This window comes from Mobula hypostoma, chromosome 5 (assembly GCF_963921235.1).
Source record: "Mobula hypostoma chromosome 5, sMobHyp1.1, whole genome shotgun sequence".
NCBI classification, from domain to species: Eukaryota; Metazoa; Chordata; class Chondrichthyes; order Myliobatiformes; family Myliobatidae; genus Mobula; species Mobula hypostoma.
Genome location: NC_086101.1, coordinates 187,091,692 through 187,118,411, shown reverse-complemented (window position 1 = coordinate 187,118,411; position 26,720 = coordinate 187,091,692). Strand labels below are relative to the sequence as shown.

The following is a 26,720-nucleotide window of genomic DNA, read 5'->3' as shown; positions in this document are numbered from 1 at the left end:
CACCTGTGGCAATGAATTCCACAGATTCACCATGCTCCAGCTAAAGAGATTCTATCCCATCTCTGTTCTAAATAGAAGTCCTTCTATTCTGAGGCTGTGTCATCTGGTCTTAGACTCCCCACTATAGGAAACATCCTCTCCACATCTATTCTATCTAGGCTTTTCACTATTCAGTAGGTTTCAATGAGATTCCCCCCCCCCACCTCATTCTTCTAAATTTCTGTGAGTACAGGCCCAGAACCATGCTTCTCAAACACTAACAATTTCATTTCCAGGATCATTCTCGTGAACCTCCTCTGAAATCTCTCCAACAGCTGTACATCCTTTCTTAGATAAAGGACCCAAAACTGCTCACAATACTTCAAATGAGGCCTCAATAATGCCTTAAAAGCCTCAGCATTACATCCTTGCTTTTATATTCCAGTCCTCTCAAAATGAATGCTAACATTGCATTTACCTTCCTCAGCAATGACTCAACCTGCAATCTAATCTTTAGGGAATGCTGAATGAGAACTCCCAAGTTCCTTTGGACCTTGGATTTTCAAATTTTCTGCTCATTTAAGAAAATATTCTACTCTTTTCTTCCTTCTACCAAATTGTATGACCATATACTTCTCCACACTGTATACCATTAACTACTACTTTGCACTAATTTGTCTAAGTCCTTCTGCAGCCTGTCTGCCTCCTCACCACTACCGCCGAATTAAAGACCCAGCTCACCTGCTGCACCACCTATCTTCCTATCATCTGTAAACTTGGCCACAAAGCCAGCGATTTCTCATCCAAATCACTGACTTATAACTGTAACACCTTGGGAAAGGTTTCACTGCTAATGTAAGTCTTTCTGTAGAAGCAGTGTTTGGGTTATGGTTAGAGATAGCGGGTACTTTGGAATGTGAGTTGTCCAATGAAGGGAGTGTGCTTTTCATGCTGTGTGCCTGACACCAGTGTGAGCTGGGTCTTTTGATTCGGCGGGAGATGAAGGGAGAAGACGCTGGAGAGAAGAGGTCATAGGACATGGCCCGGAGCGGGGCCATGATTCAACAAAGCCCAGGGAGATCAAAAGAGGATTGGCGAAAGGGAAACTGTGAGCTCTACCTTGTGCACATTAGACTGTTTCATTAAAATGGGCCCTTTTCTTTTTTTGGTTTTTCTTTACTAATCCTTCAGTCAAATTAAGAATTATAAAGCTAATTCGTTTAATTGTATGTGGTGTACTGTCCATTATTTTGTGGTACTTATTTGTAACAGGGTAACGAATCACACAGCAGCCACACAATCACTGGACACTGGCTGCCAAACATAAAGGGCTCTCTTTATCCCCACTCTTTACCTCCAGCCAATCAGCCATCCCAGACACTCTCAAACATCCTGCAAACTGCTTGTGTCTTCCATAGTGAAGACAGATGCAAAATACATATTTAGTTTGTCTGCTATTTCCTTGTCCGCCATTACTACCTCTCAGTGTCATTTTCCAGTTATCCGATATCTACTCTTGCCTCTCTTTATATCTGAAAAAACCTTTGATATCTTCTTTGATATTATTGGCTAGCTTACCTTCATATTTCGTCTTTTCCCTCCTTATGGCTTTTTTAGTTGCCTTTTGTTTGTTTTTAAAAGCTTCCAATTCTTCTAACTTCCCACTTACTTTTGCTTTATTATATGCTCTCTCTTTTGTTTTTATGCTGTTTTTGACTTCCCTTGTCAGCCTCAGTTGCATCCTCCTGCCTTTAGAATACTTCTTTATCTTTGGGATGTATCTATCCTGTGCCTTTTTGATTGCTCCCAGAAACACCAGCCATTGCTGTTTTGCCATCATCCCTGCTAGTGTTTCGTTAGTCACATTATAACCTCCTTACAGACAATGGCAGGACTTAAACCCTGACTGTGGATCTCTGCCACTGTAAAGCTTGATACTTACTAACTGCTAAGCTACCAACCTGCCTCCTAACAGCCTCTTGAATGATACTACCATATCTGACAACTTGTACTGGACACCCATCACTCTCTGTGATAAAACTTTGCCCTGTACCTTGTTTCCCTTTCACTTTAAATGTAGCTATGCTGGGCAAAGATTAATTGATAAGAAAATTAATTAATAACCTTTTGAAATTATTTAATCTTTCAGTCATAGCATAGATTAAAACCAAAGTCATAATCTAACGCTTTAATAACCAGCTGAAATATTAGTTATAAAACAAGGCTTGATGTTGATATTGGCCCGCTGTTGTGAGCTGCCCCATTTTTTGAACAAAACTATTTTTGTTGGCCATCTTTAAACTTGTTTAGAAATACAAGTTGAGCAACTCTTATCCGAAATGCTTGGAGCCGGAAGAGTTTCAGATTTTAGACTTTGGAATATTTGTATCAATATAATGTGATACCTATAGATAGGTTTTTGCCTGTTTCATTATCAGCATACCATTAAGCGACATATGGTTACTCCGACACTGATGAATCCATTCTTTCAATACACTTTCGAGATCTTCATTTTTCGCTTAATGCAATTTTTTTCTATTTTTCATTAAATTCTGTTCATTACATTCTGAGTCACTTCTCGGAACCTGGGAACCTTCCCAGTGCCTTGTGGAATATTCCATTTGTGATGTTATATCAGCACTCAAAAAAATTTTAGATTTCAGAGGATTTTGGATTTTGGAATTTCAGATAAGGGGTACTCAACCTGTATAGGTTATTTTTGATAGCAGCCTTTGGATTTTCTTTACCACCTTTTCTGCCAGATTGTCTTATCTCTCTCCTCAAGAACAGTTCTCTTTTATCTTTACTCTGGACACCATGTTTTTGGCAATTATGCCAAAAAGGCAAAATTTATCTTGTAACTGTAAACTCTAGTTTGATGGCACTTTGGTTAGACTACTGTAAGCAATTAAAGGCATTAACTATAAAAGTCAAGAGGTCATGGTGCCCACAATGCTGATGAGGATAAATTTGGAACATTATAGAACATTACAACCTTACAGCACAGTACAGGCCCTTCAGCCCACAATGTTGTGCCAACCTTTTAACCCATTCTAAGATCAATCCAACCCTTCCGTCCCACATTTCTATATCATCCATGTAGCTATCTAAGAGTTTCTTAAATGCCCCTACTGTACCTGTCTCTACCATCTCCCCGGCAGGGTGTTCAACACACCCATCATTCTTTGTGTAAAAAAAAATACCTCTGACATCCTCCCTATACTTTCCATCAATCACCTTACAATTAAGCTCCCTTGTATTCGCAATTTCCACCTTGGAAAGAAAGTCTCTGGCTCTCCGCTCTATCAAAGCATCTTATCATCTCTAACAAGCCACCTCTCATCCTCTGCTCCAAAGAGAAAAGCCCCAGCTCGATCAATCTATCCTCATAATATGTGTTCTCTAATTCAGTTAGCATGCTGGCAAATCTCCTATGCACCCTCTAAAATTTGTTTAGTTTTGGTTGTCCTTTGGGCATCAACAGGGCAAATGTACTCGGTTGTTTTCCCAAGGTTAGGGAATAAAAAACTAGGGGGAATAAGTTTAAGGTGAGAGGGTCTGATTAATAGGAACTTGAGGGGAAACATTTTCATACAGAGGATTGTACTGTATGTGGGGTAAGCTACCAGATGAATTGATTGAGATATGCACAAAATAGTTCCTAAAAGACAGTTGAACAGGTACATGGATAGAAAATGTTTCGAAGGAAACAGGCCCAAAGTAGGCAAATAGGACTGGCTTGGATATGGCCTATTGGTTGGCATGGACCCATGGGCAGAAGGGCCTGTTTCCATGCTGTATAACTCAACACTCAATTGCCACTTTATTAGGTACACCTGCTTGCTAATGTAAATATATAATCAGCCATTCATGTGGCAGCAACTCAATGCATAAAAATGTACAGACATGGTCAAGAGGTTCAGCCCAAACATCACAATGGGGAAGAGATATAACATAAGTGATTTTGACCGCGGAATGAGTCTTGGTTCCAGATGGGATGGTTTGAGTATCTCAGATCTCCTGGGATTTTCATGCACATCAGCCTCTAGAGTTTACAGAGAATGGTGCGAAAAACAAGAAAAAATCCAGTGAGTGGCAGTTCCGTGCGTGAAAATGCCTTGTTAATGAGAGAGGTCGAAGGAGAATGGCCAGACTCGTTCAAGGCGACAGTAACTCAAATAACCAAGCGTTACAACAGTGGTGTGCAGAAAAGCAGTTCTGAATGCACAACACATCAAACCTTGAAGTGGATAGCCTACAGCAGCAGAAGGCTACAACAGACACTCAGTGGCCACTTTATTAGCTACAGGAGGGATCCAACGGCCACTGAGTGTGTGACTATGTTTCTGACAAGGCTTCTCCATCTGCTGTCTTATGCTTTTTTTTCCCTGCAGAGACTGCCTGAGCTGCTGATAATTCCAAAATTAAAACATCTTCAGCTGTCTGACTTTCACAGGGCTGGTCTGCAGAGCCTGATCATTACTGGAGATGCCAGTGATCAATTCAGCTTAAATTAACCCTTTCACGTGTGCCCCGTCAATCCTGAAACCAATCAGGCTACAGCACTTAGAGTCACAGAACACCAGAGTGCAGAAACAGGCCCTTCAGCCCATCTAATCTGTGCCAAAATATTAATCTGCCTAGTCCCATCAACCTTCACCCAGGATATAGTCAGGAAAGATCTTACTTGTGTTAGTGAGGGGAAGCTTGAATTCAGCTTTTAGGTCAGCCTGCTGGGAGATAGTGAGCAGGAAGTTTCCAAAAACATGGATTGCATTCAGGTTGTATTCGTCCACAGACGCTGCAAACTTTTCCGGGAGATCGTTCAGGAATACCTAAGGACAAAACAACGATTGAATAGTGGGGCAGCCAAACTCGATACAAAGGGATTATCCTTAGCTTCCTATCACAAACCAGAGAAAATCTGCAGTTGCTGGAAGTCTGAGCGACACACACAAAATGCTGGAGGAACTCAGTGGGCCAGGCAGCTTCTATAGAAAAGGGTACAGTCAACATTTCAGACCAAGACCCTTCAGCAGGACTGGAGAAAAAAGATCAGGAGTAGATTTAAACAGTGAGGGAGGGGATGAAGAAACACAAGGTGGTAGGTCAAACTGGGAGGGGTGGCCTCCTGTACATCGGTGAGACCCAACGTAGATTGGAAGATCCTTTGCTGATCCACCTTCGCTGCATCCGCCAGAGGAAGCAGGATCTCCCAGTGGCCAGCCATTTTAATTCCTACTTCGCGTCCCATTCCGATACGTCAATCCGTGGCCTCCTGTCTGTGGTGATGAGGCCACACTCAGGTTGGAGGAATAACACTTCATATTCCAGCTAGGTAGCCTCCAACCTGATGGCATGAACATCAATTTCTCAAACTTCCGGTAATGCCCCGCCCCTTCACTATTCCCCATCTCCTTTTCCCTCTCTCACTTTATCTCCTTCCCTGCCCATCATCTCCCTCTGGTGTTCCTCCCCCCTTTTCTTTCTTCCATGGCCTTCTGTCCTCTCCTATTAGATTTCCCCTTCTCCAGCCTTGTATCTCCAAACTCTGAGCTGTTATAACATCCTGCTACCACTATGCAACCTTAGCACCCAGCTAAACTGTAAACTACAATAACATCTTATCTTTCTTCTGGACATTCAGCAACCCTTTGGAATGCATACTGTATAGTGGCCACTTTATCAGGTATATTTACTCATTAATGCAAATATCTAATCAGCCAATCATGTGGCAGCAGCTCATTGCATTAAAGAATGCAGACCTGGTCAAGAGGTTCATTTGTTGTTCAAATCAGAATGAGGAAGAAATATGATCTAAAAGACGTTGACCGTGGAGTGATTGTTGATGCCAGACAGGATGGTTTGAGTATCTCAGAAACTGCAGGTGTCACGCACAAGTCTCGAGTTTACAGAAAATGGTGCAAAAAACTAAAAAAAATACGGTGACCAGCGTTCTGTGGGTGGAAACACCTTGTTAATGAGAGAGGTCAGATTAGAGCAAAAAAACAGCCTGGTTCAAGCTGACAGGAAGGTGACAGTAACTCAGGTTACTAAGCCTTACAACAGTAGTGTGCAGAAGAGCATCTCTGAATTCACAACACATCAAACCTGAAATGGATGGGCTAAGGCAGCAGAAGACCAGAGCAGGTTCCACTCCTGTAGACAATAAGGTGGCCATTGTGTGTATGTCTGTGATCCACATCAAGGTTCAACGTGTGGTCATTTGAGTTACCATCACCTTTGTCAGCATAAACCAGTCTGGCCATTCTCCTCTGACTTCTCTCATTAACAACGCATTTTCACCGACAGAACTGCCACTGATTTTTATTTTGTTTTTCACACCATTCTCTGTAAACTCTAGAGACTATTGTGCATGAAAACACTAAGAAGTCTGTTTGACATTCACAAACCATCTAGTCTGGCACCAACAATCATTCCACGGTCAAAGTCACTTAGATCACATTTCTTTCCCATTCAGATGTTTGGTCTGAACAACAACTGAACTTCTTTATCATGCTTTTATGCATTGAGTTGTTGCATGATTGGCTGGTTGAATGTTTGCATTAATGAGCAGACGTAAAGGTGTACCTAATAAAGTCTCCAATGAGTGTAACGTTCCAGCTACAGAGAAAGTGCAGTTCTTGCTGGTATACAAATGACGTGCAAAGGCCATAATGAGGTAGAATGCGAGATCAAGAGTTCACCTGTAGTGTTTGAGAGGCCCACTGAAGAGACTTATAGCAGAGGGATAGAAGCTGTCCTTGAGCCTGGAGGTTCATGCTTTCAAACTTTTCTCTCTCCTGCCCAACAGGAGAGAGGGGGAGCAAGAATGATAAGGTGGGAGGACTCCTCGATTCTATTGGCTGTTTCAGAGGCACGGTGTACCTTCCCAAACTTCACCTCTGGTGTGTGCCGGTTGAGGAGGGTGGTGGAAGTCTGAGACTGCAGAGGCCCGGTCTTTGGCAGGCACAGAGATTGCACTCACCTTGGACTGTCCAAAGGTCAGCTTCTGCTCCCACAAAACTGATGGTAGCGGCATCCTCCCATAGAGATTGGCCAGGATGAGAACTAAGGTCTCCATCACATCTTCTGAAAACACATTGGAAGCTGGAAGGAAGTGTAGGAATGTTAGCCAGAAGCCAAGTGACATAAGTGCCCCAAAATGCCCAGTGGCAGAGACCCAGTCCAGCCGCTGACTGTGGCAAGGCTTGCATGATATAACAGGCTACAAAACAATGGACGGTATCTCTGGCAACAATACACCCCTCCCCAATGAGCTCAATGCAGGTTTCAAACAGGAAATGATGCCACCCAGCCTGACACATTGGAGACATTTGATCACACCAGTGCTCCCACTTCCTCAGTAGGGGTGAGGAAACTCAGCAAGTCCTCAATAACTCTCACCTATTTTCACAGATGTTCCATAGAGAGTATTCTATCTCAATCCAACATGGCTTGGCATGGCCGCTACTCTGCCCAAGATATAAGAAATTGCAAAGAGTTGTGCACACAGCTCAGTCCATTACACAAACCACTCTCCCCTCCATTGAATCCACCTACATTTCCTGCTGCCTTTGGAAAGCAGCCAGTCAAGGACTCTTCCCTACAAACCCCCCCCCCACCCACCCCCGATTTATTCTCTCTTCTCCGCACATCCATTGGGCAAAAGATACAAAAGTTTGAGAGCGCCAGGCTCAAGGGCATCATCAACCATGCTGACATCAGACCCTTAACAAGCCCCACTAATCATAAATGGTGTAGTCGTAGAAAGGGTCTCCAATTACAAGTTTTTGGGGATGAACGTCACCAAGGAGCTTTCTTGGTCCGTCATACTACTTGAAGTGTTAATCTGCCTCAAAATTTGCCCGCCAACTTTATTGGTGTGTGATAGTGAGCATACTGACATAAGGAATGACAGTGTGGTGCTCTAGCTGCAGCAAGACAGATCACAAAGCACTCCAACAGGTGATTAGGACGGCTCAGCACACCACTGGGACTCAACTACCAAACCTGGAGACAATCAACTCTCAAAGCCTACAATGTGCTTGTAACATCACTGAAGACCCATCTCATCCCAGACACTGTCTTTTTAACCTCCTGCCATCTGTCAGGAGATACAGAAACAGCTTAACCAAGACAGTAAGACTGAAAAACAGCTTCTTCCTGAGGGTTGTTGTGCAGCTGAAAGTAGCTACACCCTGGCTTGCCAATAGCATTTGAGTATTGTAGACTATCAAAGTCACTGGTTGCAGTAAATATGGGGATTTCTTAAAATTAAGCTGTACCACATGCATTGTAAATATCTGTTTTGCACGGACTGGAGTAGCACTGCAGTCTCGTTGTCTTGAGGTATGACCATAAAGTTCTGTTCTATTCCATTCTATACACAGAAGATGAGTCCTTGATCTCTAACCTACCCTGCCATAGCCCTGAAGGTTTATTTGTCTACCTGCATTGCACGTTCTCGGTAACTACAACACTATAGCTGGACTAGGAACATCTATACTCGCGTCATTCTACAGATGCATGGTAGAGAACATCTAAGCACGCTGCATCACTGTGCGGTATGAAAACTGCACTGCAGCATGCAGGAAGGCTCTACAACAGGTAGTCCAAGCTGCCCCAATGCATTGTTACCTGTCCCGTGAGCATGATGTAATTACCTTGTGAGTTTGATGTTATTCTCTTGTGAGCATTATGTCATAATCTCGTGATGGGCATAATGTAATTGTGTCATGATAGCGGGGTGATGTGATGTCACTTGATGGCATGTTCCAACCGGTATAAAAGTGAAACCGCAGTTTGTTGCATAGTCGCTTTGTTGGGGAGTCACAGCCGGTGCAATTGCAGAAGGAGAGGGAGAGAGTCGAGAGAGAGCGAGTGTGAAGAATTTCCAGCTTTCAGACAAACCCAAAGAATTGGGTAGAAATCACCGGCATTCTGTGTGTCTCGAAGAGATTGATGTGACTTGTGGCACATGCTTTTGGTTAACCCCTGCATGGTCTCGGGTGTTGTCTGATGACCACTTTTGGCGAAAGGTCAGTTACTTTGAGAAAACTCACTCTTTGTAGTATCTTCGGAAAAAGGCATTTCTCGGCTGGAATCTGCGTCAGCAGTGTCGTCTTTTCTCCATCGCTGGTTCAGGAAGTTTCTCCTTTCATTTATTTCATAAATCACTTGGACTGTTTGAAATACTGTACCACCTTTAAGACTATGCTTAAGTAAGATGTGTTAAGAATTGTCTTTAAGTTCGACTGTTTGGTAACTATGGATGCATAACACTGTTAACTTCTGTTGAAGTTAGTTGTTTGTTTACTTTTCTATGTTTTGAGTAGTGGTTAATAAATTTTGTTGTTTATTTATAAATACCTGACTCAATTTCATATCTATTGCTGCTGATGTGTAACAGCATCTCTGGCACCAGCCTATCTACCATCAAGGACATACTGTATATACAGAAAGGTGCTGGAAAAGGGCCAGTAACATCATGAACAATCCCACCCACCCTGCTCATGGACTGTTTGTCCCACTCCCATCAGGGAGGAGGCTATGTAGCATCCACGCCAAGATGACCAGGTTCAAACACAGTTACTTTTCTCAAGCAGTAAGGTTGATCAACACCACCCACTATCCCACTATTACTTTATCATTTCCTGTCAGAGTCACATTATAGACATAGTGTCATTTTACGGACGTAAAATCAATTTATATTATTTGGCAGCTCATACATGAGGAGTGTGATAAAAGGAGCAGATTCCAGCAAGGCTGGTCTTTTCAGGCTGGGCAGGCATGGAAAGTGGCAGTGTCAGAGGCCAGCCGAAGTTTGAAGTGCAAGTATCAAAAGAGCAGACTCGGGTAAAGTCGGTCTTTTGTCGACGGCTCAGGCACGAGAAGTGTGTGTGATTGTCAGTGTCAGAGCCCTGTGGAAGTCAAGAGAGGATAAAAGGAGCAGATTCAGGCAAGGCTGGTCTTTTTGGTCTGTGGAAAGAGTCAGTGTCTGAGGCCTAAACTCACCTGCAAATAAAAGGAGGGTGGGCTCAAGTGGAGTGGCCATTGTCAGAGTGTGCCAGTGATTGATTGTGAAGGCTTTGCTGTAAACAGGCAGAGGCACGGTTATGACGAGGTAAACCTTTTTCTTTTTTTTAAGTGTAGAATTGTCAGGATGAAATGCTCCTCCTGCCAAATGTGGGAATTCAGGATACCTGACAGTTTCCCGGATGACTACATCTCAGAAGTGCACCCAACTTCAGTGCGTGACTGACCGGGTCAAGGAGTTGGAGCTGGAGTTGGATGTACTCAGGATTATTCGAGAGGCTGAAGGTATTATCGACGAGACCTTTGAAGAGGTGGTCACACCCAGAGAACAGGCTTCGGACAACGGATGGGTGACCACCAGAAGAGATAATGGGATTAAAAAGTCAGTGCAGGGTTCCCTTGTGGCCGTGCCCCTCAGCAAAAAGTATACCCCTTTGGATACTGCTGGAGAGGATGACCCATTAGATCACAGCAGCAGCAGCCAGGCTGGTGGCACTGTGGCCAGCTCTGAGGCTTGACAGTGAAGGTTAAAGTCAGGCAGTGTGGTAGTTACAGGGGACTCAATGGTCAGAGACACATGTGGCTGCATAAGAGACACCAGAATGGTGTGATGCCTCCTAGGTACTAAGGTCCGTAATATATCAGAACAGCTGCTATGGGATACAGGATATTCTCAAGGGGGAGGGAAACAGCCAGAGGTCGTAGTGCATATTGACACCAACGACATCGGCAGAAAAGGGGAAGAGGTCCTAGGCAGTGAGGATATAGAGTGTAAGTTTAGGTGAACTCTATACTGAGTTGGAGATTACATCTAAGCAGAGGGGAGTGTTGCACATTTAATATCTCAGTATTATTTGAGTAATATTGTAAATTTATTGTTTGATTAAGCATTCTTTGTTTGTTTAAATAATTCATTACAGATTAAATGTAGAAGTACAGGAATGACAAATGTCATTACGCTACCACGTCATATGTGCGCACCTCACTAAAAAAAAATTAGAGGGAACATTGAGCAACACCATCAGTACATTGTACTGCAATGGCCTTTTTCTTGGTTCATAGAAACATAGAAAACATACAGCACAGTACAGGCCCTTTGGCCCACAAAGCTGTGCTGAACATGTCCCTACCTTAGAACTACCTAGGCTTTACCCATAGCCCAAACACGAGGAATTCTGCAGATGCTGGAAATTCAAGCAACACACATCAAAGTTGCTGGTGAACGCAGCAGGCCATAGCACTATATTTTTCTAAGCTCCATGTACCCATCCAGGAGTCTCTCAAAAGACCCTATCGTTTCCACCTCCACCACCGCCGCTGGCACCCTATTCCACCCACTCACCACTTTCTGCATAAAAAACTTACCCCTGACATTTCCTCTGTACCTACTTCCAAGCACCTTAAAACTGTGCCCTCTCGTGTTAGCCATTTCAACCCTGGGGAAAAGCCTCTGACTATCCACACAATCAATGCCTCTCATTTATCTTGTACACCTCTATCAAGTCACCTCTCATCCTCCGTCGCTCCAAGGAGAAAAGGCTGGATTCACTCAACCTGTTCTCATAAGGCATGTTCCCCAATCCAGTCAACATCCTTGTAAATCTCCTCTGCACCCTTTCTATGGTTTCCACGGCCTTCCTATAGTGAGGCAACCAGAATTGAGCACAGTACTCCATGTGGGGTCTGACCAGTGTCCTATATAGCTGCAACATTATCTCTCGGCTCTTAAACTCAATCCCACGATTGGTGAAGACCAATGCACCATATACCACAGAGTCAACCTGCGTAGCAGCTTTGAGTGTCCTATGGACTCGGACCCCAAGATCCCTCTGATCCTCCACGCTGCCAAGAGTCTTACCATTAATGCTATATTCTGCCATCATATTTGACCTACCAAAATGAACCCCCTCACACTTATCTGGGTTGAACTCCATCTGCCACTTCTCAGACCAGTTTGCATCTAATCAATGTCCCATTGTAACCTCTGGCAGCCCTCCACACTATCCACAACAGCTCCAACCTTTGTGTCATCAGCAAATTTACTAATCCATCCCTCCACTTCCTCATCCAGGTCATTTATAAAAATCACAAAGAGTAGGGGTCCCAGAACAGATCCCTGAGGCATACCACTGGTCACCGACCTCCATGCAGAATGTGACCCGTCTATAAAGACTCTTTGCTTTCTGTAGGCAAGCCAGTTCTGGATCCACAGAGCAATGCCCCATTGGATCCCATGCCTCATTACTTTCTCAATAAGCCTTGCATGGAGTACCTGGTCAAATGCCTTGCTAAAACCCATAAACACTACATCTACAGCTCTACCTTCATCAATGTGCTTAGTCACATTCTCAAAAAATTCAATCAGGCTTGTAAGGCACGACCTGCCTTTGAGAAAGTTGACTATTCCTAATCATATTATGCCTCTCCAAATGTTCATAAATCCTGCCTGTCAGGATCCTCTCCATCAACTTACCAACCACTGAAGTAAGACTCACTGGCCTATAATTTCCTGGGCTATCCCTACTCCCTTTCTTGAATAAGGGAACAACATCTGGAACCCCCTAATCCTCCGGAACCTCTCCCATCCTCATTGATGATGCAAAAATCATTGCCAGAGCCTAGCAATTTCCTCCCTCCCTTCCCACAGTAGCCTGGGGTACATTCTGTCCGGTCCCAGTGACTTATCCAACTTGATGTTTTCCAAAAGCTCCAGCACATCGTCTTTCTTAATATCTACATTCTCAAGCTTTTCAGTCCACTGCAAGTCATCCCTAAAATCACCAAGGTCCTTTTCTGTAGTGAATACTGAAGCAAAGTATCCACTATTTCCTCCGTTACAATACACACTTTACCATTGTCACACTTGATTGGTCCTATTCTCTCACGTCTTATCCTCTTGCTCTTCACATTCTTGCAGAATGCCTTGGAGTTTTCCTGAATCCTGTCCACCAAGGCCTTCTCAAGGCCCCTTCTGGTTCTCCTAATTTCATTCTTAAGTTCCTTCCTGCCAACCTTATAATCTTCTAGATTCATATCATTACCTAGTTTTTTGAAGTCATGCTCTTTTATTGTATGATTTGTTTATTGTATGGAGTTTAATTTATTTTAAATGAATTTTTTTGGGGGTGTTATTGGGAATGTGGGGAGAATAAAATGGGAAATGAAATACAACCTACCAGATTCAAAAAGTCCTGGAGAGAGGGGACATGGAGAAGATACTTCCATTAGTAGGAAAGTCTCGGATCTGGGGCACTGCCTCAGATTAAAGGGACATCCCTTTAGAACAGGGATGAAGAAGGAATTCTTCTGCCATTTCTTCAAAGATTCAGTGGTGAATCTTTGGAATTCATCACTACATAGAGCAGTGGAGACTAAGTCACTGGGTGCATTTCAGGCAGAGTTCAATAGATTCTTGATCGGTAAGAGGGTTAAAAAGTGATGGGCGGGTAGGCAGGAGAATGGGGTTGAGACAGAAAAGAACCATCAGTGTTCATATGTCTTAAATGGAATAAAATTGGGCAACAATGGGCAGGTGATGGTTGGTAGAGACAAGGTGGGCCAGGCCTGTTTCCATGCTCTGTCCGTCTATGGGAAGTCCATTCGCCAATGGCCCCATAATTCACACAGATACCAAGAAGGCAGCATGCCACAACTTTCACTCGGACAAGGACACTTAACGCTGCCTTGTAAATAATGTCTACATCCCACCATTAAGTAAAAAAAACATTCAGCAACATTATTGGGAGGGATGGGAATATTTCCCCATTCCCTCCTTCCACTGTGGACAAGCAGTTGATGGAGACTACTTCCTGTGATCTCCACTTCAGGGAAGTCTGCACACTGGCTGGAAAGTCAACAGTGGCTGGGCAAGTATCTCACTTCATCTACTACACCCTGACATTTCTATAGATGTACGGTGGAGAGCATTCTGACCACCTAATATGGAGGCTGTAATGTGCAAGATGGAAAATGGCTGCAGACGGTTGTAAATTCAGCCAGCTCCTTCCCAGGAAAAACCCTCCCCACCTTCAAAGAGATCTTCAAAAGGCAGGGCCTCAGGAAGATGGCACCCATTATTAAGGACCTTCAACACCCAGGACTTGCTCTCTTCTCGTTACTACCTATGAGGAGGAGATACTGGGGTCCAAAGACCCACAGTCAATGTTTTAGCATTCAAATTCACATTCAGATTTACTTATCACATGCACACATCGAAGCACACAGTGAAATGAGTCGTTTGCATTAACAACCAACACACCCAAGGACGGGCTGGGGGCAGCCCATAACTGATGCCACACATTCCGGTACCAACATAACATGCTCACCATGTTCAGCAGAACAACAAAACACACCACACACAATAACACAACCAGCAACCTGAGCCTGTGCTGCTGAGTTCCTCTGGAATTTTGTGTGTGTTGTTCTGAACTTCCAGCATCTGCAGGATTTCTTGTGTTTACGAATACTACCTCACTTCTTCTCTTTTTCTCTAACTGTCTTTCTAATTATCTTTATATCTTCCTATCATAACTTTTTTTATGTCTCATTCTGTACTGCTGCCAGAAACATATGACAGTGAAATAAATCTGATTCTGAACCCAGATGCGAACGCCTCCCCCGACCCACCCCACTATGTTGGACTCACTTGGGTTCACGGGTTGGCAGAGTTCATGCAGAAGGCCTTGTACCAGAAAATGGATAAAAACAAAGTTGGCAGGCTCATGGTAATGGAGATGCATCACCAAGCCCGCTGGTCCCTGAGGCTGACCCTCTTGATCCAGAAAACCCTGAAACAATCAAGCATCATATTCAATTAGACCCACAGAATCATACGGTCCTTCAGCCCATCTGACCAAACTGACCACGATTCACATCTAAATTAATCCCATTTGCCTGTATTTGGCCCCTATTCCTCTAAATCTTTCCTTACCATGTGCCCATCAAGGGGTCTTTTTAATATTGTTAATGCACCTGCTTCAACCACCATTCGAGCTATGCTCTCTTCTTGCTGCTGCCAATAGGCAGAAGGTACAGAAGCCTTAGGTTCCACATCACCAGGTTGAGGAACAGTTATCACCCCACAGCCATCGGGTTCCTGAACCAGAGGGGATAACTTCACTCACCTCAACACTGAACTGATTCTACAACCTATGGATTCTACACCTCATGTTCTCTCTATTATTTATCATTTTGTTTTTATTTGCTCAGTTTGTCTTCTTTTCCACATTGGTTGCTCGTCAGTCTTTGTTTATGTGTAGTTTTTCATTGAATCTATTGTATTTCCTTGTTCTACTGTAAACGCCAGTAAGAAAACAAATCTCAGGGTGGTATATGGTGACATATATGTACTTTTACTTTGAACTTTCTCTAACAGCTCATTCCACTTAGAGACTGCCGTCTGTATTAAGAAGTTGTCCCTCAGGTTCGTATTAAATCTCTTCCCTCTCTCCATAATGCTAAACCCTCTAGTTCTTGATTCCAAAACCCTGGGAAAAACACTGTGCACATTCACTCTCTCTATGCCCATCATGACTTTATACACCTCTATAAGGTTACTCCTCAGTATCTTAAATTCCAAAAAGTAATGTCCCAGCCTGCTCAACTTCTCCATGTAACTCAGGCTAAGTGAATGCCAAGGTTGTTCCAATGAATCCATGCTTTATTTTTAAATGACTTTACAAGTTAACTCTGAACTCCCAAATATAATTAAACATTTTCCACAATTAAACTAAAATGAGGTTAAAAGATGTAATCTAGCACCATTGCCTTACGGTTCCAATGACCTGGGTTCCATCTTAACCCCCAAGTGCTGTCGATGTGGAGCTTGCATGTCCTCCCTGAGCTCCTTCCAGGTGCTATGGCTTCCTCCCACATCCTAAAGGTGTGGGGGTCAGTAGTCTGAGATTGACATGTAGGCCAAAGGGCCTGTTTCTATAGCAACACACACAAAATGGAGAAACTCAACAGGTCAGTCAGCATCTATGGAGGGAATAAATAGTTGACTTTTCAGGCATGGGAAAGATTTTGGCTTCTTCCCTCTATCTTTCCAGTCCTGATGAAGGGTCCCAGACTAAACGGTTGACTATTTATTCCCCTCCACAGATGCTGCCTGTCTTGTGGAGTTCCTCCATTTTGTGTGTGTCGCTCTGGGTTTTACTGCATCTGCAGAATCTCTTGTGTTTAGGGCCTGTTTCTGTACTGTGCAGCTCCACAGCTCCACCACTCCCCGAGCCCAGCATTCTCGAGATTACCCGCCTTCAAAACCCCACTTCCCATAGAACAGGCACGAAGGTATACCCAGAAATGACAGGGAATGTTAATGACACAAAATCAAGAATGCCTCACCCCTCTGAGGAGGAACTGAAGAGAGAAGAGGAAGTAGAATTTGACGATGTTCTGTTTTCTGGGCTGATTGAAGGTCATCAGGGAATACTGTAGGACTGACAGTGCCTGTTGGAGAGATTCCAAACAGCTACGTCACAACACCGAACCAGACCGTCCCTTGCTGATGTTTTTCTACCCTGATTAGCCCCTCTCATGACTACACCCCTCATATTCTCACTCCCTTCCTCCTCACGCCCTTCTTCTTCATTTCCAGATAACCCTTCTCCATAAGACCGTAAGTCATATGAACCAATTTAGGTCATTCAGCCCATTGAGTCTTCTCCACCATTTGACCATGGCTGCTTTATTATCCCTCTCAACCCCATTCTCCTGTCTTCCCCCCAAAACCTTGCATGTCCTTATCAAGAATCAAGAATCTATCAACCTTCAAATTACTCCTGAGCACCACTGTTGTGTCAGCTTCCACGATCACCACTGGCAGACCAATCCAGACACATCACAATCTCTATGTAAAGAACTGGCCTTTTGCACATTTCCTTTAACTTACCTCTCTTTCAGTTTAAATGGATGTCCTCTAGTATTTGACATTTCAACCACTGGTAAAATGATTCTGATCGTGTACCAGATCTACACTCAGTGACCACTTTATTAGGTACACCTGTACATTAATGCAAATATCAAATCAGCCAATCATGCACCAGCAATTCAATGCATAAAAGCATGCAGACATGGTCAAGAGGTTTGGTTATTGTTCAGACCAAACATCAGAATGGGGAAGGAATGTGATCTAAGTGACTTTGACTGTGGAATGATTGTTAGTGGTTTGAGTATCTTTGAAACTGCTAATCACCAGGGATTTTCATGCATGACAGTCTTTAGAGAGTTTACAGAGAATGGTGCGAAAAACAAAAAAAAAATCCAGTGAGCGCCAGTTCTGTAGGCAAAAATGGTGTGTTAATGAGTGAGCTCAGAGAGAAATGACCGGGCTGGTTCAAGCTACCAGGAAGGTGACAGTAACTCAAACAACCATGTATTACAACAGTGGTGTGCAGAAGAGCCGTCTCTGAATGCACAACACGTCGAACCTTGAGGTGGACAGGCAACAGCAGCAGAAGACCTTGAATAGCAGTTACCTAATAAAGTGGCCACTGAGTGTGTGCCTCTCATAGTTACCAGGTGGTATGGTAGCATAGCGGTTAGTGTAATACTACTGCAGCACCAGAAGAATACTTTCTACGCTGCATCTATAAAAATTAGTGAGGGTTTTAGGGGACAGGCCAAATTTCTTTAGCTTTCTCAGGAAGTAAAGGCGCTGGTGGGCCTTCTTAGCAGTGGGCTCTGCTTGGTTGGACCAAGTCAGGTCATTTATGATATTGACCCTGAGGAACTTAAAGCTTTTGATCTGTTCCACTTGCGCACCACCAATGTAAATGGGGTCATGCGGTCCGCTACTCCTTCTGAAGTCAACAACTAATTCCTTCGTCTTGTTGACATTGAGGGATAGATTATTGTCTTTGCACCATGCCACCAGGTTCTTAATTTCCTCTCTGTACTCAAACTCATCATTACCCGAGATACAGCCTACAATTGTGGTGTCATCAGCAAATATGAGTTCGATGGAAACTTGGCTACACAATCATGGGTGTACAGTGAGTACAGCAGGAGGCTGAGTACACAGCCTTGTGGGACACCGGTGCTCAGAGTGATTGTAGAGGAGAGGTTAATTGGTGACATGGGTGTAATTGGGCGATGCGAACTTGCTGAGCCAGAAGGGCTTGTTATCATGCGTCTCTAGATAAAAAGTGAACTATAAATAATCTTGTGAACTTCAATTATATCTGAACTCAGCCTCAGATTCAATTGTATTATCATTGACTAAAATCACACGAAATTTTTATTGCTTTGAAACTCCACTGCTGTAGAGAGAGAAACAACACCAAGTTTGTCTAACTGGTCTCCTTCTAGCTCGTACCCTCTAATCCAGGCAGCATCTTGGGGAACCTCTCCACATCCTTCCTGCAATTTACACAGTACTCTACATACATCCTAGCCGAAGCTTTTTGAAGAGGAACGAGAGAATACAACGGGGAGGGAGAGGTTCTGAACGGCATACCTTGGCTTTGGCATCAACTTTGTCGCTGGCTTTAGATGCCAACATCATGAGGCGGAGAGCCAGGGATATGGACAGGGGGAACTGGCCCCTCAGCTGTGGAACGTTGGCCTTCAACAGTCTCTGCACTTTGGACAACGGCACTTTGTAGAAAATCACATTCCCCTCTTTGTCCAACCCTCGACGGCCGGCTCTTCCTGACATCTGAGCAGCAAAAAAGATAGGGTTACGTCTACAGCCAAGGTTGGGAATCACACCTCTTCTCACTGCTACCATTGAGCAAGAGGTATAGAAGTCTGATGTCTCACGCATCTCGGTTTAAAAACAGCTACTTCCCTTCAACCAATCAGTTCTTGAACCAAACTGCTCAGTCCTCATCACTACCATGTCCATTCTGACCACTTTGCACTACAAAATGGACATTTATCAGGAGCGTTGTGTACGCAGGGCCCTTAGTATTATCAAGGATCCCACCCATCCATCCAGCCTCCTCTTTGACTTTCTACCATGAGGCAGGAGACTCCAATGTATAAAGACAAGAATGGTCAGGATGGGAAACAGCTTCTTCCCTCACCCTGTTAGGCTTCTGAACTCCCTGCTACATCGCATTTAAAGTATCACAAGATAATGTGCACTATACCCTGCAGTATTCAATTTACGCACTTTGCTTTGTTCATCTATGTGAAATTCATTTGTAGGTTTAACTCTTAGTTACTGTGTGTTATACACTGTATGTGTGTTATGTATACTACTGTGCTTTACATCCTGCTCTGGAGAAACGTCATCTTATTTGGCAGTTTACATGTATGTAGTTAAATGACAATAAAGTTGACTTGATTTGACAAGGGGCTTTGTTCTTTTTGTTCGAATTGTTTATATTTTATCTTTAAATGATGTCTTTTCTTGTGAACATAGTGTCTCTGATGTTCTGTGATAGTGATGCTGCTGAAAGCAAGTATAGGAGCAGGAGTTGGCCATTTCTCTACTCTGCCATTCAATAAGATTATAGCTGATCTGAGCGTGGACTCAGCTCTGCCTACCTTTTCCCCATAACAGTTACTTCCCTGCTATGCAGAAATCGATCTAACTCTGTCTTAATGATATTCAGTGAGGTAGCCTTTACTGCTTTCCTGGGCTGAGAATTCCACAGATTCACTATTCTCAGGGAAAGGCAATTTCTCCTCATCTCCACCCTAAAGCTATTCCCCTGAATATTGAGGCTATGTCCTCTAGTTCTAGTCACACTTACCAGTGGAAACAACTTCCTTGTCTCTGTCCAATCTATCCCTTTCATATTTTTATATGTTTCTATCAAATTCCCTCTCATTCTACTGAAATCCACTGAGTATCGTTCCAGGTGACTCAATCTCTCCTCAGAGGTTAACCCCTTCATCTCCGGAATCAACCTGGTGAATCACCTCTGCACTGCCTCCAAAGCCAGTGTATCTTTCCTGAAGTAAGGAGACCAGAACTGCTGTCACAATACTCCAGATGCAGCCTCACTAGCACCTTGTGCAGTGGCAACATAACCTTCCAGCTCTTAAATTCTATGTCGAGAGCAATAAAGGCCAACATTCCATTTGCCTTCTTGATAACCTGTTGCTCCTACACACCAAACTTTGTGGTTCATGCACAAACATTCCCAAGTCCCTCTGCACATCAGCATGCTGCAAGCTTTCACCATTCCAGTAGTAATCGGATCTTCTATTTTTCCTTCCAAAGTGGATGACTGATTTACCAATGTTGTTCTCTACCTGCCAGACCCTGCCCAGACTCTGGACTTTGGAATCAGGTTTGCTGCTCAAACAGTGCCACTTTTCCACTACCTGTCTGTAGTTGAGAGAGTCCAGGTGGACTGAATCTTCGAGAAAAACAACAGTCTTGCAAGGCATGTTGATTCCCAGAGCCAGAGTTGATGTGGAGCTGATGACCTGAAAGGAAACAGGGAATTAATGAGTTGAGTAAACGTGCTCATCACACGTTGATCTAAAGCACTTCCTACTCTGCTCTCGGGGTAAGGGATGGGTAAGGGGTAGGTCCCAATTTTGCCTCCATAGTTCTTCATCTACAAGTTGTTGCCCTGTTCCTTGTAAGACTCTGCCATTGATAATTATCATCACACACACATTCAGTGGCCACTTATTAGGTACACTTGTACACCTGTTCGTTAATGCAGATATCCAATCAGACAATCGTGTCAGTAAGCACACAGACGTGGTCAAGAGGTTCAGTTGTTGACATCAGAATGGGGAAGAAATGTGATCTATGTGACTTTAACTGTGGACTAAATGTTAGTGTTAGACAAGGTAGTTTGAGTATCTCAGACACTGCTGATCTCCTGTGATCTTCACGCACAACAGTCTCTAGAGTTTACAGTGCAAGAAAAAAAAAACAAAAAAAAACATTCTGCGAGCTGCAGTTCTTTTGGCAAAAATGTCTTGTTGATATGAGAGGTCAGAGGAGAATGTCCAGACTGGTTCAAGATGACAGGAAGGCAACAGTGACTACATTACAACAGTAGTGTGCAGAAGAACATCTCTGAATGCACAACACATTGAACTTCGAAGTGGATGGGCTACAGCAGCAGAAGAGCATGAACATACACTCAGTGGCCACTTTATTAGGTACAGGAGTGTAACTGTGCATTTACTGTGTTGACAATTATGACTAACAACTACATGTGTACAATGGTGCCCCCCCCCCAATCACTTCCAGTTCATTAGGGTCGGAGGTATGTGTGAGCCTGGAAATGGAAGCCTGAAGGTCAAACCAGTGAAGTTCAGAGGGCAAAGCCGAAGGTAGGTCAAAGACTGAAAGCAGAGGCCCGAAGGAGTCATGAGGGGCCTAGGTCACTGGAGTCAGATGTCTGTGCACGTCCAAAATTCAAACCCCTGATCAGCATCCTGGGGTGTAGTCGGAAGTTGGAGGCTAATGCAAGAGTGAGAATTCAGAGGCAAGGACTGGAGGCCCAAAGGCAGCCTGTCATATGATTGGAGCCTTGTCCAATTGTGTGTAAAGGTGGGAGGGATGGGAAACTGGCTTGTTTTTTGCAGTAATAGCTGCTTGTGTTGCTCTGCTGAACATTGTGGGCATGCTACGTTGGTGCTGGAATACATGGCAACAGTTGTGGGCTGCCCCCAGCACATCCTTGGGTATGCTGGTTGTTAATACAAAAGTATTGTTCCTATAATTCGGTGACCAGAATTGTTCATTGCATGTTTTCATGTTTTTTGTGTTAAATAATCTGAATCTGAAATATTCCCAATAATAGATGAAACAGTAACTAACATTAATAATTACCCATGCTCATTATTATTATTACTGGAAACATTCTCCCAGGGTGAAGGGGCCATAATTTTAAGGTGATTGGTGGAAAGTATGGGGGGACTACAGAGGTAAGGTTTTCACACAGAGAGTGGTGAACACGTGGAATGCACTGTCAAGGTTGGTGGTAGAGGCAGATGCATTAGGGGCATTTAATAAACTCTTAGATAGACACATAGCTGAAAGAGAAATGGAGGTTTATGCAGGTGGGAAGGGTTAGACTGATGTTAGAGTAGGTTAAAAAGTTGGCACAATATCGTGTGGCAAAAGGGTTATATTGTGCTGTAGTGTTCTATAACTATACTGATACAATGAACAGTGCTTCTTGGTACATGGCTTTAAGGTGAGAAGCAGGATGTTTAAAGGAGATGTGTGCGACAAGGTTTTTATAGAGTGCTAGGTGCTTAGGTCTGGCTGCCAGGGCTGGTGGTGACAGCAGGCACGATGCTGGTGTTTAATAGGCTGCTAGATAGGCATGCTTATACAGGGAATAGTGAGAAGTGGATCATGTTTAGGCAAAAGAGATTTAGTTTAACTTGGCGTCTTGTTTGCCATGGACATCGAAGGCCGACGGGCCTATTTCTGTGTTGTACAGTTCCACGTTCTCCACCTCTGAGCACATCTCCAAGGAGCGCTGCCACAAAAAAACAGCATCCACTATCAAGAACCCCACCACCCTACCATCCAGGCCGTGCCCCCTTTTGCCGCTGCTGCCACCCGACTGAAGGTACAGGTTCAGGAACAGTTCTCACCCCTCAACCATCAGGCTCCTGAACCAGAGGGGATAACTTCACTCACCCCAGCACTGAACTCATTCCACAACCTATAAACCCTCTTTTCAACTCACGTTCTCAGTGAAGGATCTCAGCCCAAAACACCGACTCTTTACTCCTTTCTACAGACACTGGCCTGATCTGCTTCTCCAGCATTTTGTGTGTGTTAATCTGGATTTTCAGCATCTATGGAATCTCTTGTGCTTATCATGTTCTCAGTAGTATTTATATTTGCATATTGGATGTTTATAAGACACTGCCTGTTTAGTTTTTCATAAAACTCTATTGTATTTTTCCCTATAAATGCCTGCAAGAAGATAAATCTCAAAGTTGGACATATACTGTATGTATTTGAATTTTAAACTTTTTTTCTAGGAAAGGGACTGAAGGAATGACTCGACCAAAAGCCAGCACAAGATCAATGGCTGAATGTCCTCTGTCTGTGATGCTGCTAGAAACTCTTTGTCTGAGACGCAGTCAACTCTCACTGTACTGGACGACAGTGTAGATCAGTGGCTCTGAAAGAGTCATAGAGCCATAGAGCACGGCAGCACAGAAAGAGGCCCTTCAGCCCATCTAGTACATATAACCATATAACAATTACAGCACGGAAACAGGCCATCTCGGCCCTTCTAGTCCATGCCGGACTCTTACCCTATTCCAAGTCCCACCGACCTGCACTCAGCCCATAACCCTCCATTCCTTTCCTGTCCATATATCTATCCAATTTAACTTTAAATGACAACATAGAACCTGCCTCAACCGCTTCTGCTGGAAGCTCATTCCACACAGCTACCACTCTCTGAGTAAAGAAGTTCCCCCTCATGATACCCCTAAACTTTTGTCCTCTAATTCTCAATCCATGTCCTCTTGTTTGAATCTTCCCCACTCTCAATGGAAAAAGTCTAACATCAACTCTATCAATCCCCCTCATAATTTAAAACACTTCTATCAAGTCCCCCCTCAACCTTCTACGCTCCAAAGAATAAAGACCTAACTTGTTCAACCTTTCCCTAATGCGAGATGAAACTCATGCAACATTTTAGTAAACCTCCTCTGTACTCTCTCAATTTTATTGACATCTTTCCTATAATTCGGTGACCAGAACTGTACACAATATTCCAGATCTGGCCTTACCAATGCCTTATACAAATTCAACATTACATCCCAACTCCTATACTCAATGCTCTGATTAATAAAGGCCAGCAAACGAAAAGCTTTCTTCAGCACCCTTTTCCACATAAGATTCCATCTTCAGGGAACTATGCACCATTATTCCTAGATCCCTCTGTTCTAAAGCATTCTTTAATGCCCTGCCATTTACCATGTATGTCCTATTTTGATTAGTTCTACCAAAATGTAGCACCTCACATTTTTCAGCATTAAACTCCATCTGCCATCTTTCGGCCCACTCTTCTAACTGTCCTAAATCTCTCTGCAAGTTTTGAAAACCTACCTCATCATCCACAACACCACCTATCTTAGTATCATCTGCATACGTACTAATCCAATTTACTACCCCATCATCCAGATCATTAATATATATTACAAACAACATTGGACCCAGTACAGATCCCTGAGGCACACCGCTATCCACTACTACTTTCTGGCTTCTCCCATCTAGCCACTGCTGAATCCATTTTACTACTTCCATATTAATTCCTAACGATTGAACCTTCCTGACTAACCTTCCGTGTGGAACCTTGTCAAAGGCCTTACTGAAGTCCATATAGACAACATCCACCGTTTTACCCTTGTCAACTTTCTTAGTAACCTCATCAAAAAATTCTGTAAGATTTGTCTAATCAGACCCTGTCTATCCAGAAAATTATATATACACCATCTCTAAGAATACTTTCCATCAATTTACCCACCACTGACGTCAAACTCACAGGCCGATAATTGCCAGGTTTACTCTTAGAACCCTTTTTAAACAATGGAACAACATGAGCAATACGCCAATCCTCCAGCACTATTCCTGTTTCTAATGACATTTGAAATATTTCTGTCAGAGCCCCTGCTATTTCTACACTAACTTCCCTCAAAGTCCTAGGGAATATCTTATCCGGGCCCAGAGACTTATCCACTTTTATATTCCTTAAAAGTGCCAGTACATCCTCTTCTTTAATTGTCATACTTTCCTTAACTACCCTACTTGTTTCCTTTACCTTACACAATTCAGTACCTTTCTCCTGAGCCATCTGTTGTCAGCCCCCAACCAACACATATTCCACTCTCCCCTCCTACCCCTCCTCACAGTCCCCCACCCTGCTCTCATGACTATACCCCTCCCCCACATGAAACCACCACGGTGGGCTTCACGGCTGAACAGGTGAGAAGACAGCTGAAACGTCTGAACCCAAGCAAGGCTGCAGGACCGGATGGTGTCAGTACCAGGGTGCTCAAAGCCTGTGCCCCTCAGCTATGTGGAGTACTTCGCCATGTATTCAACATGAGCCTGAGGCTCCGGAGGGTTCCTGTACTGTGGAAGACGTCCTGCCTCATCCCTGTGCCGAAGACGCCACGCCCCAGCGGCCTCAATGACTACAGACCGGTGGCATTGACCTCCCACATCATGAAGACCCCGGAGAGACTTGTTCTGGAGCTGCTCCGGCCTATGGTCAGGCCACACTTAGATCCCCTCCAGTTCGCCTACCAGCCCCGTCCAGGAGTTGAGGATGCCATCGTCTACCTGATGAACCGTGTCTACGCCCACCTGGACAAGCCAGCGAGCACTGTGAGGGTCATGTTTTTTGACTTCTCCAGTGCGTTCAACACCATCCGCCCTGCTCTGCTGGGGGAAAAGCTGACAGCGATGCAGGTGGATGCTTCCCTGGTATCATAGATTCTTGATTACCTGACTGGCAGAGCACAGTACGTGTGCTTGCAACACTGTGTGTCCGACAGAGTGATCAGCAGCACTGGGGCTCCACAGGGGACTGTCTTGTCTCCCTTTCTCTTCACCATTTACACCTCGGACTTCAACTACTGCACAGAGTCTTGTCATCTTCAGAAGTTTTCGGATGACTCTGCCATAGTTAGATGCATCAGCAAGGGAGATGAGGTTGAGTACAGGGCTACGGTAGGAAACTTTGTCACATGGTGTGAGCAGAATTATCTGCAGCTTAATGTGAAAAAGACTAAGGAGCTGGTGGTAGACCTGAGGAGAGCTAAGGTACCGGTGACCCCTGTTTCCATCCAGGGGGTCAGTGTGGACATAGTGGAGGATTACAAATACCTGGGGATACGAATTGACAATAAACTGGACTGGTCAAAGAACACTGAGGCTGTCTACAAGAAGGGTCAGAGCCATCTCTATTTCCTGAGGAGACTGAGGTCCTTTAACATCTGCCAGACGATGCTGAGGATGTTCTACGAGTCTCTGGTGGCCAGTGCTATCATGTTTGCTGTTGTGTGCTGGGGCAGCAGGCTGAGGGTAGCAGACAGCAACAGAATCAACGAACTCATTCATAAGGCCAGTGATGTTGTGGGGATGGAACTGGACTCTCTCACAGTGGTGTCTGAAAAGAGGATGCTGTCCAAGTTGCATGCCATCTTGGACAATGTCTCCTATCCACTACCATAATGTACTGGGTGGGCACAGGAGTACATTCAGCCAGAGACTCATTCTTCCAAGATGCAGCACAGAGCGTCATAGGAAGTCATTCCTGCCTGTGGCCATCAAACTTTACAATCCTCCCTTGGAGGGTCAGACACCCTGAGCCAATAGGCTGGTCCTGGACTTATTTCATTATTTACTGGCATAGAACATAGAATAGTACAGCACAGTACAGGCCCTTCAGCCCACAATGTTGTGCCAACCCTCAAACCCTGCCTCCCATATAAGGCCCCACCTTAGATTCCTCCGTATACCTGTCTAGTAGTCTCTTAAACTTCACTAGTGTATCTGCCTCCACCACTGACTCAGGCAGTGCATTCCACGCACCAACCACTCTCTGAGTAAAAAACCTTCCTCTAATATCCCCCTTGAACTTCCCACCCCTTACCTTAAAGCCATGTCCTCTTGTATTGAGCAGTGGTGCCCTGGGGAAGAGGCACTGGCTATCCACTCTATCTATTCCTCTTATTATCTTGTACACCTCTATCACGTCTCCTCTCATCCTCCTTCTCTCCAAAGAGTAAAGCCCTAG

General features: G+C 44.1%; 1 protein-coding gene and 1 long non-coding RNA gene across 5 annotated transcripts in view; one reads left to right on the top strand and one right to left on the bottom strand.

The window, feature by feature from the left end:
- The window catches only part of LOC134347212 (probable ATP-dependent RNA helicase DDX60), a 172,994-nt gene that overhangs the window by 24,354 nt on the left and 121,920 nt on the right, over nt 1-26,720 (bottom strand). For all 3 annotated transcript variants that reach the window (XM_063049505.1, XM_063049507.1, XM_063049506.1), the window contains exons 28-33: nt 20,299-20,403; nt 18,476-18,676; nt 16,363-16,467; nt 14,663-14,804; nt 6,968-7,089; nt 4,667-4,814 (exon numbers count right to left, since the gene is read on the bottom strand). In XM_063049505.1, coding sequence (XP_062905575.1) covers nt 4,667-4,814; nt 6,968-7,089; nt 14,663-14,804; nt 16,363-16,467; nt 18,476-18,676; nt 20,299-20,403 — 823 coding nt within the window. The remainder of the gene's footprint in view (nt 1-4,666; nt 4,815-6,967; nt 7,090-14,662; nt 14,805-16,362; nt 16,468-18,475; nt 18,677-20,298; nt 20,404-26,720) is intronic.
- LOC134347216 (uncharacterized) overlaps nt 1-26,720 on the top strand; it is an 88,500-nt gene that overhangs the window by 8,058 nt on the left and 53,722 nt on the right. The gene's annotated exons all lie outside the window — the stretch shown is intronic.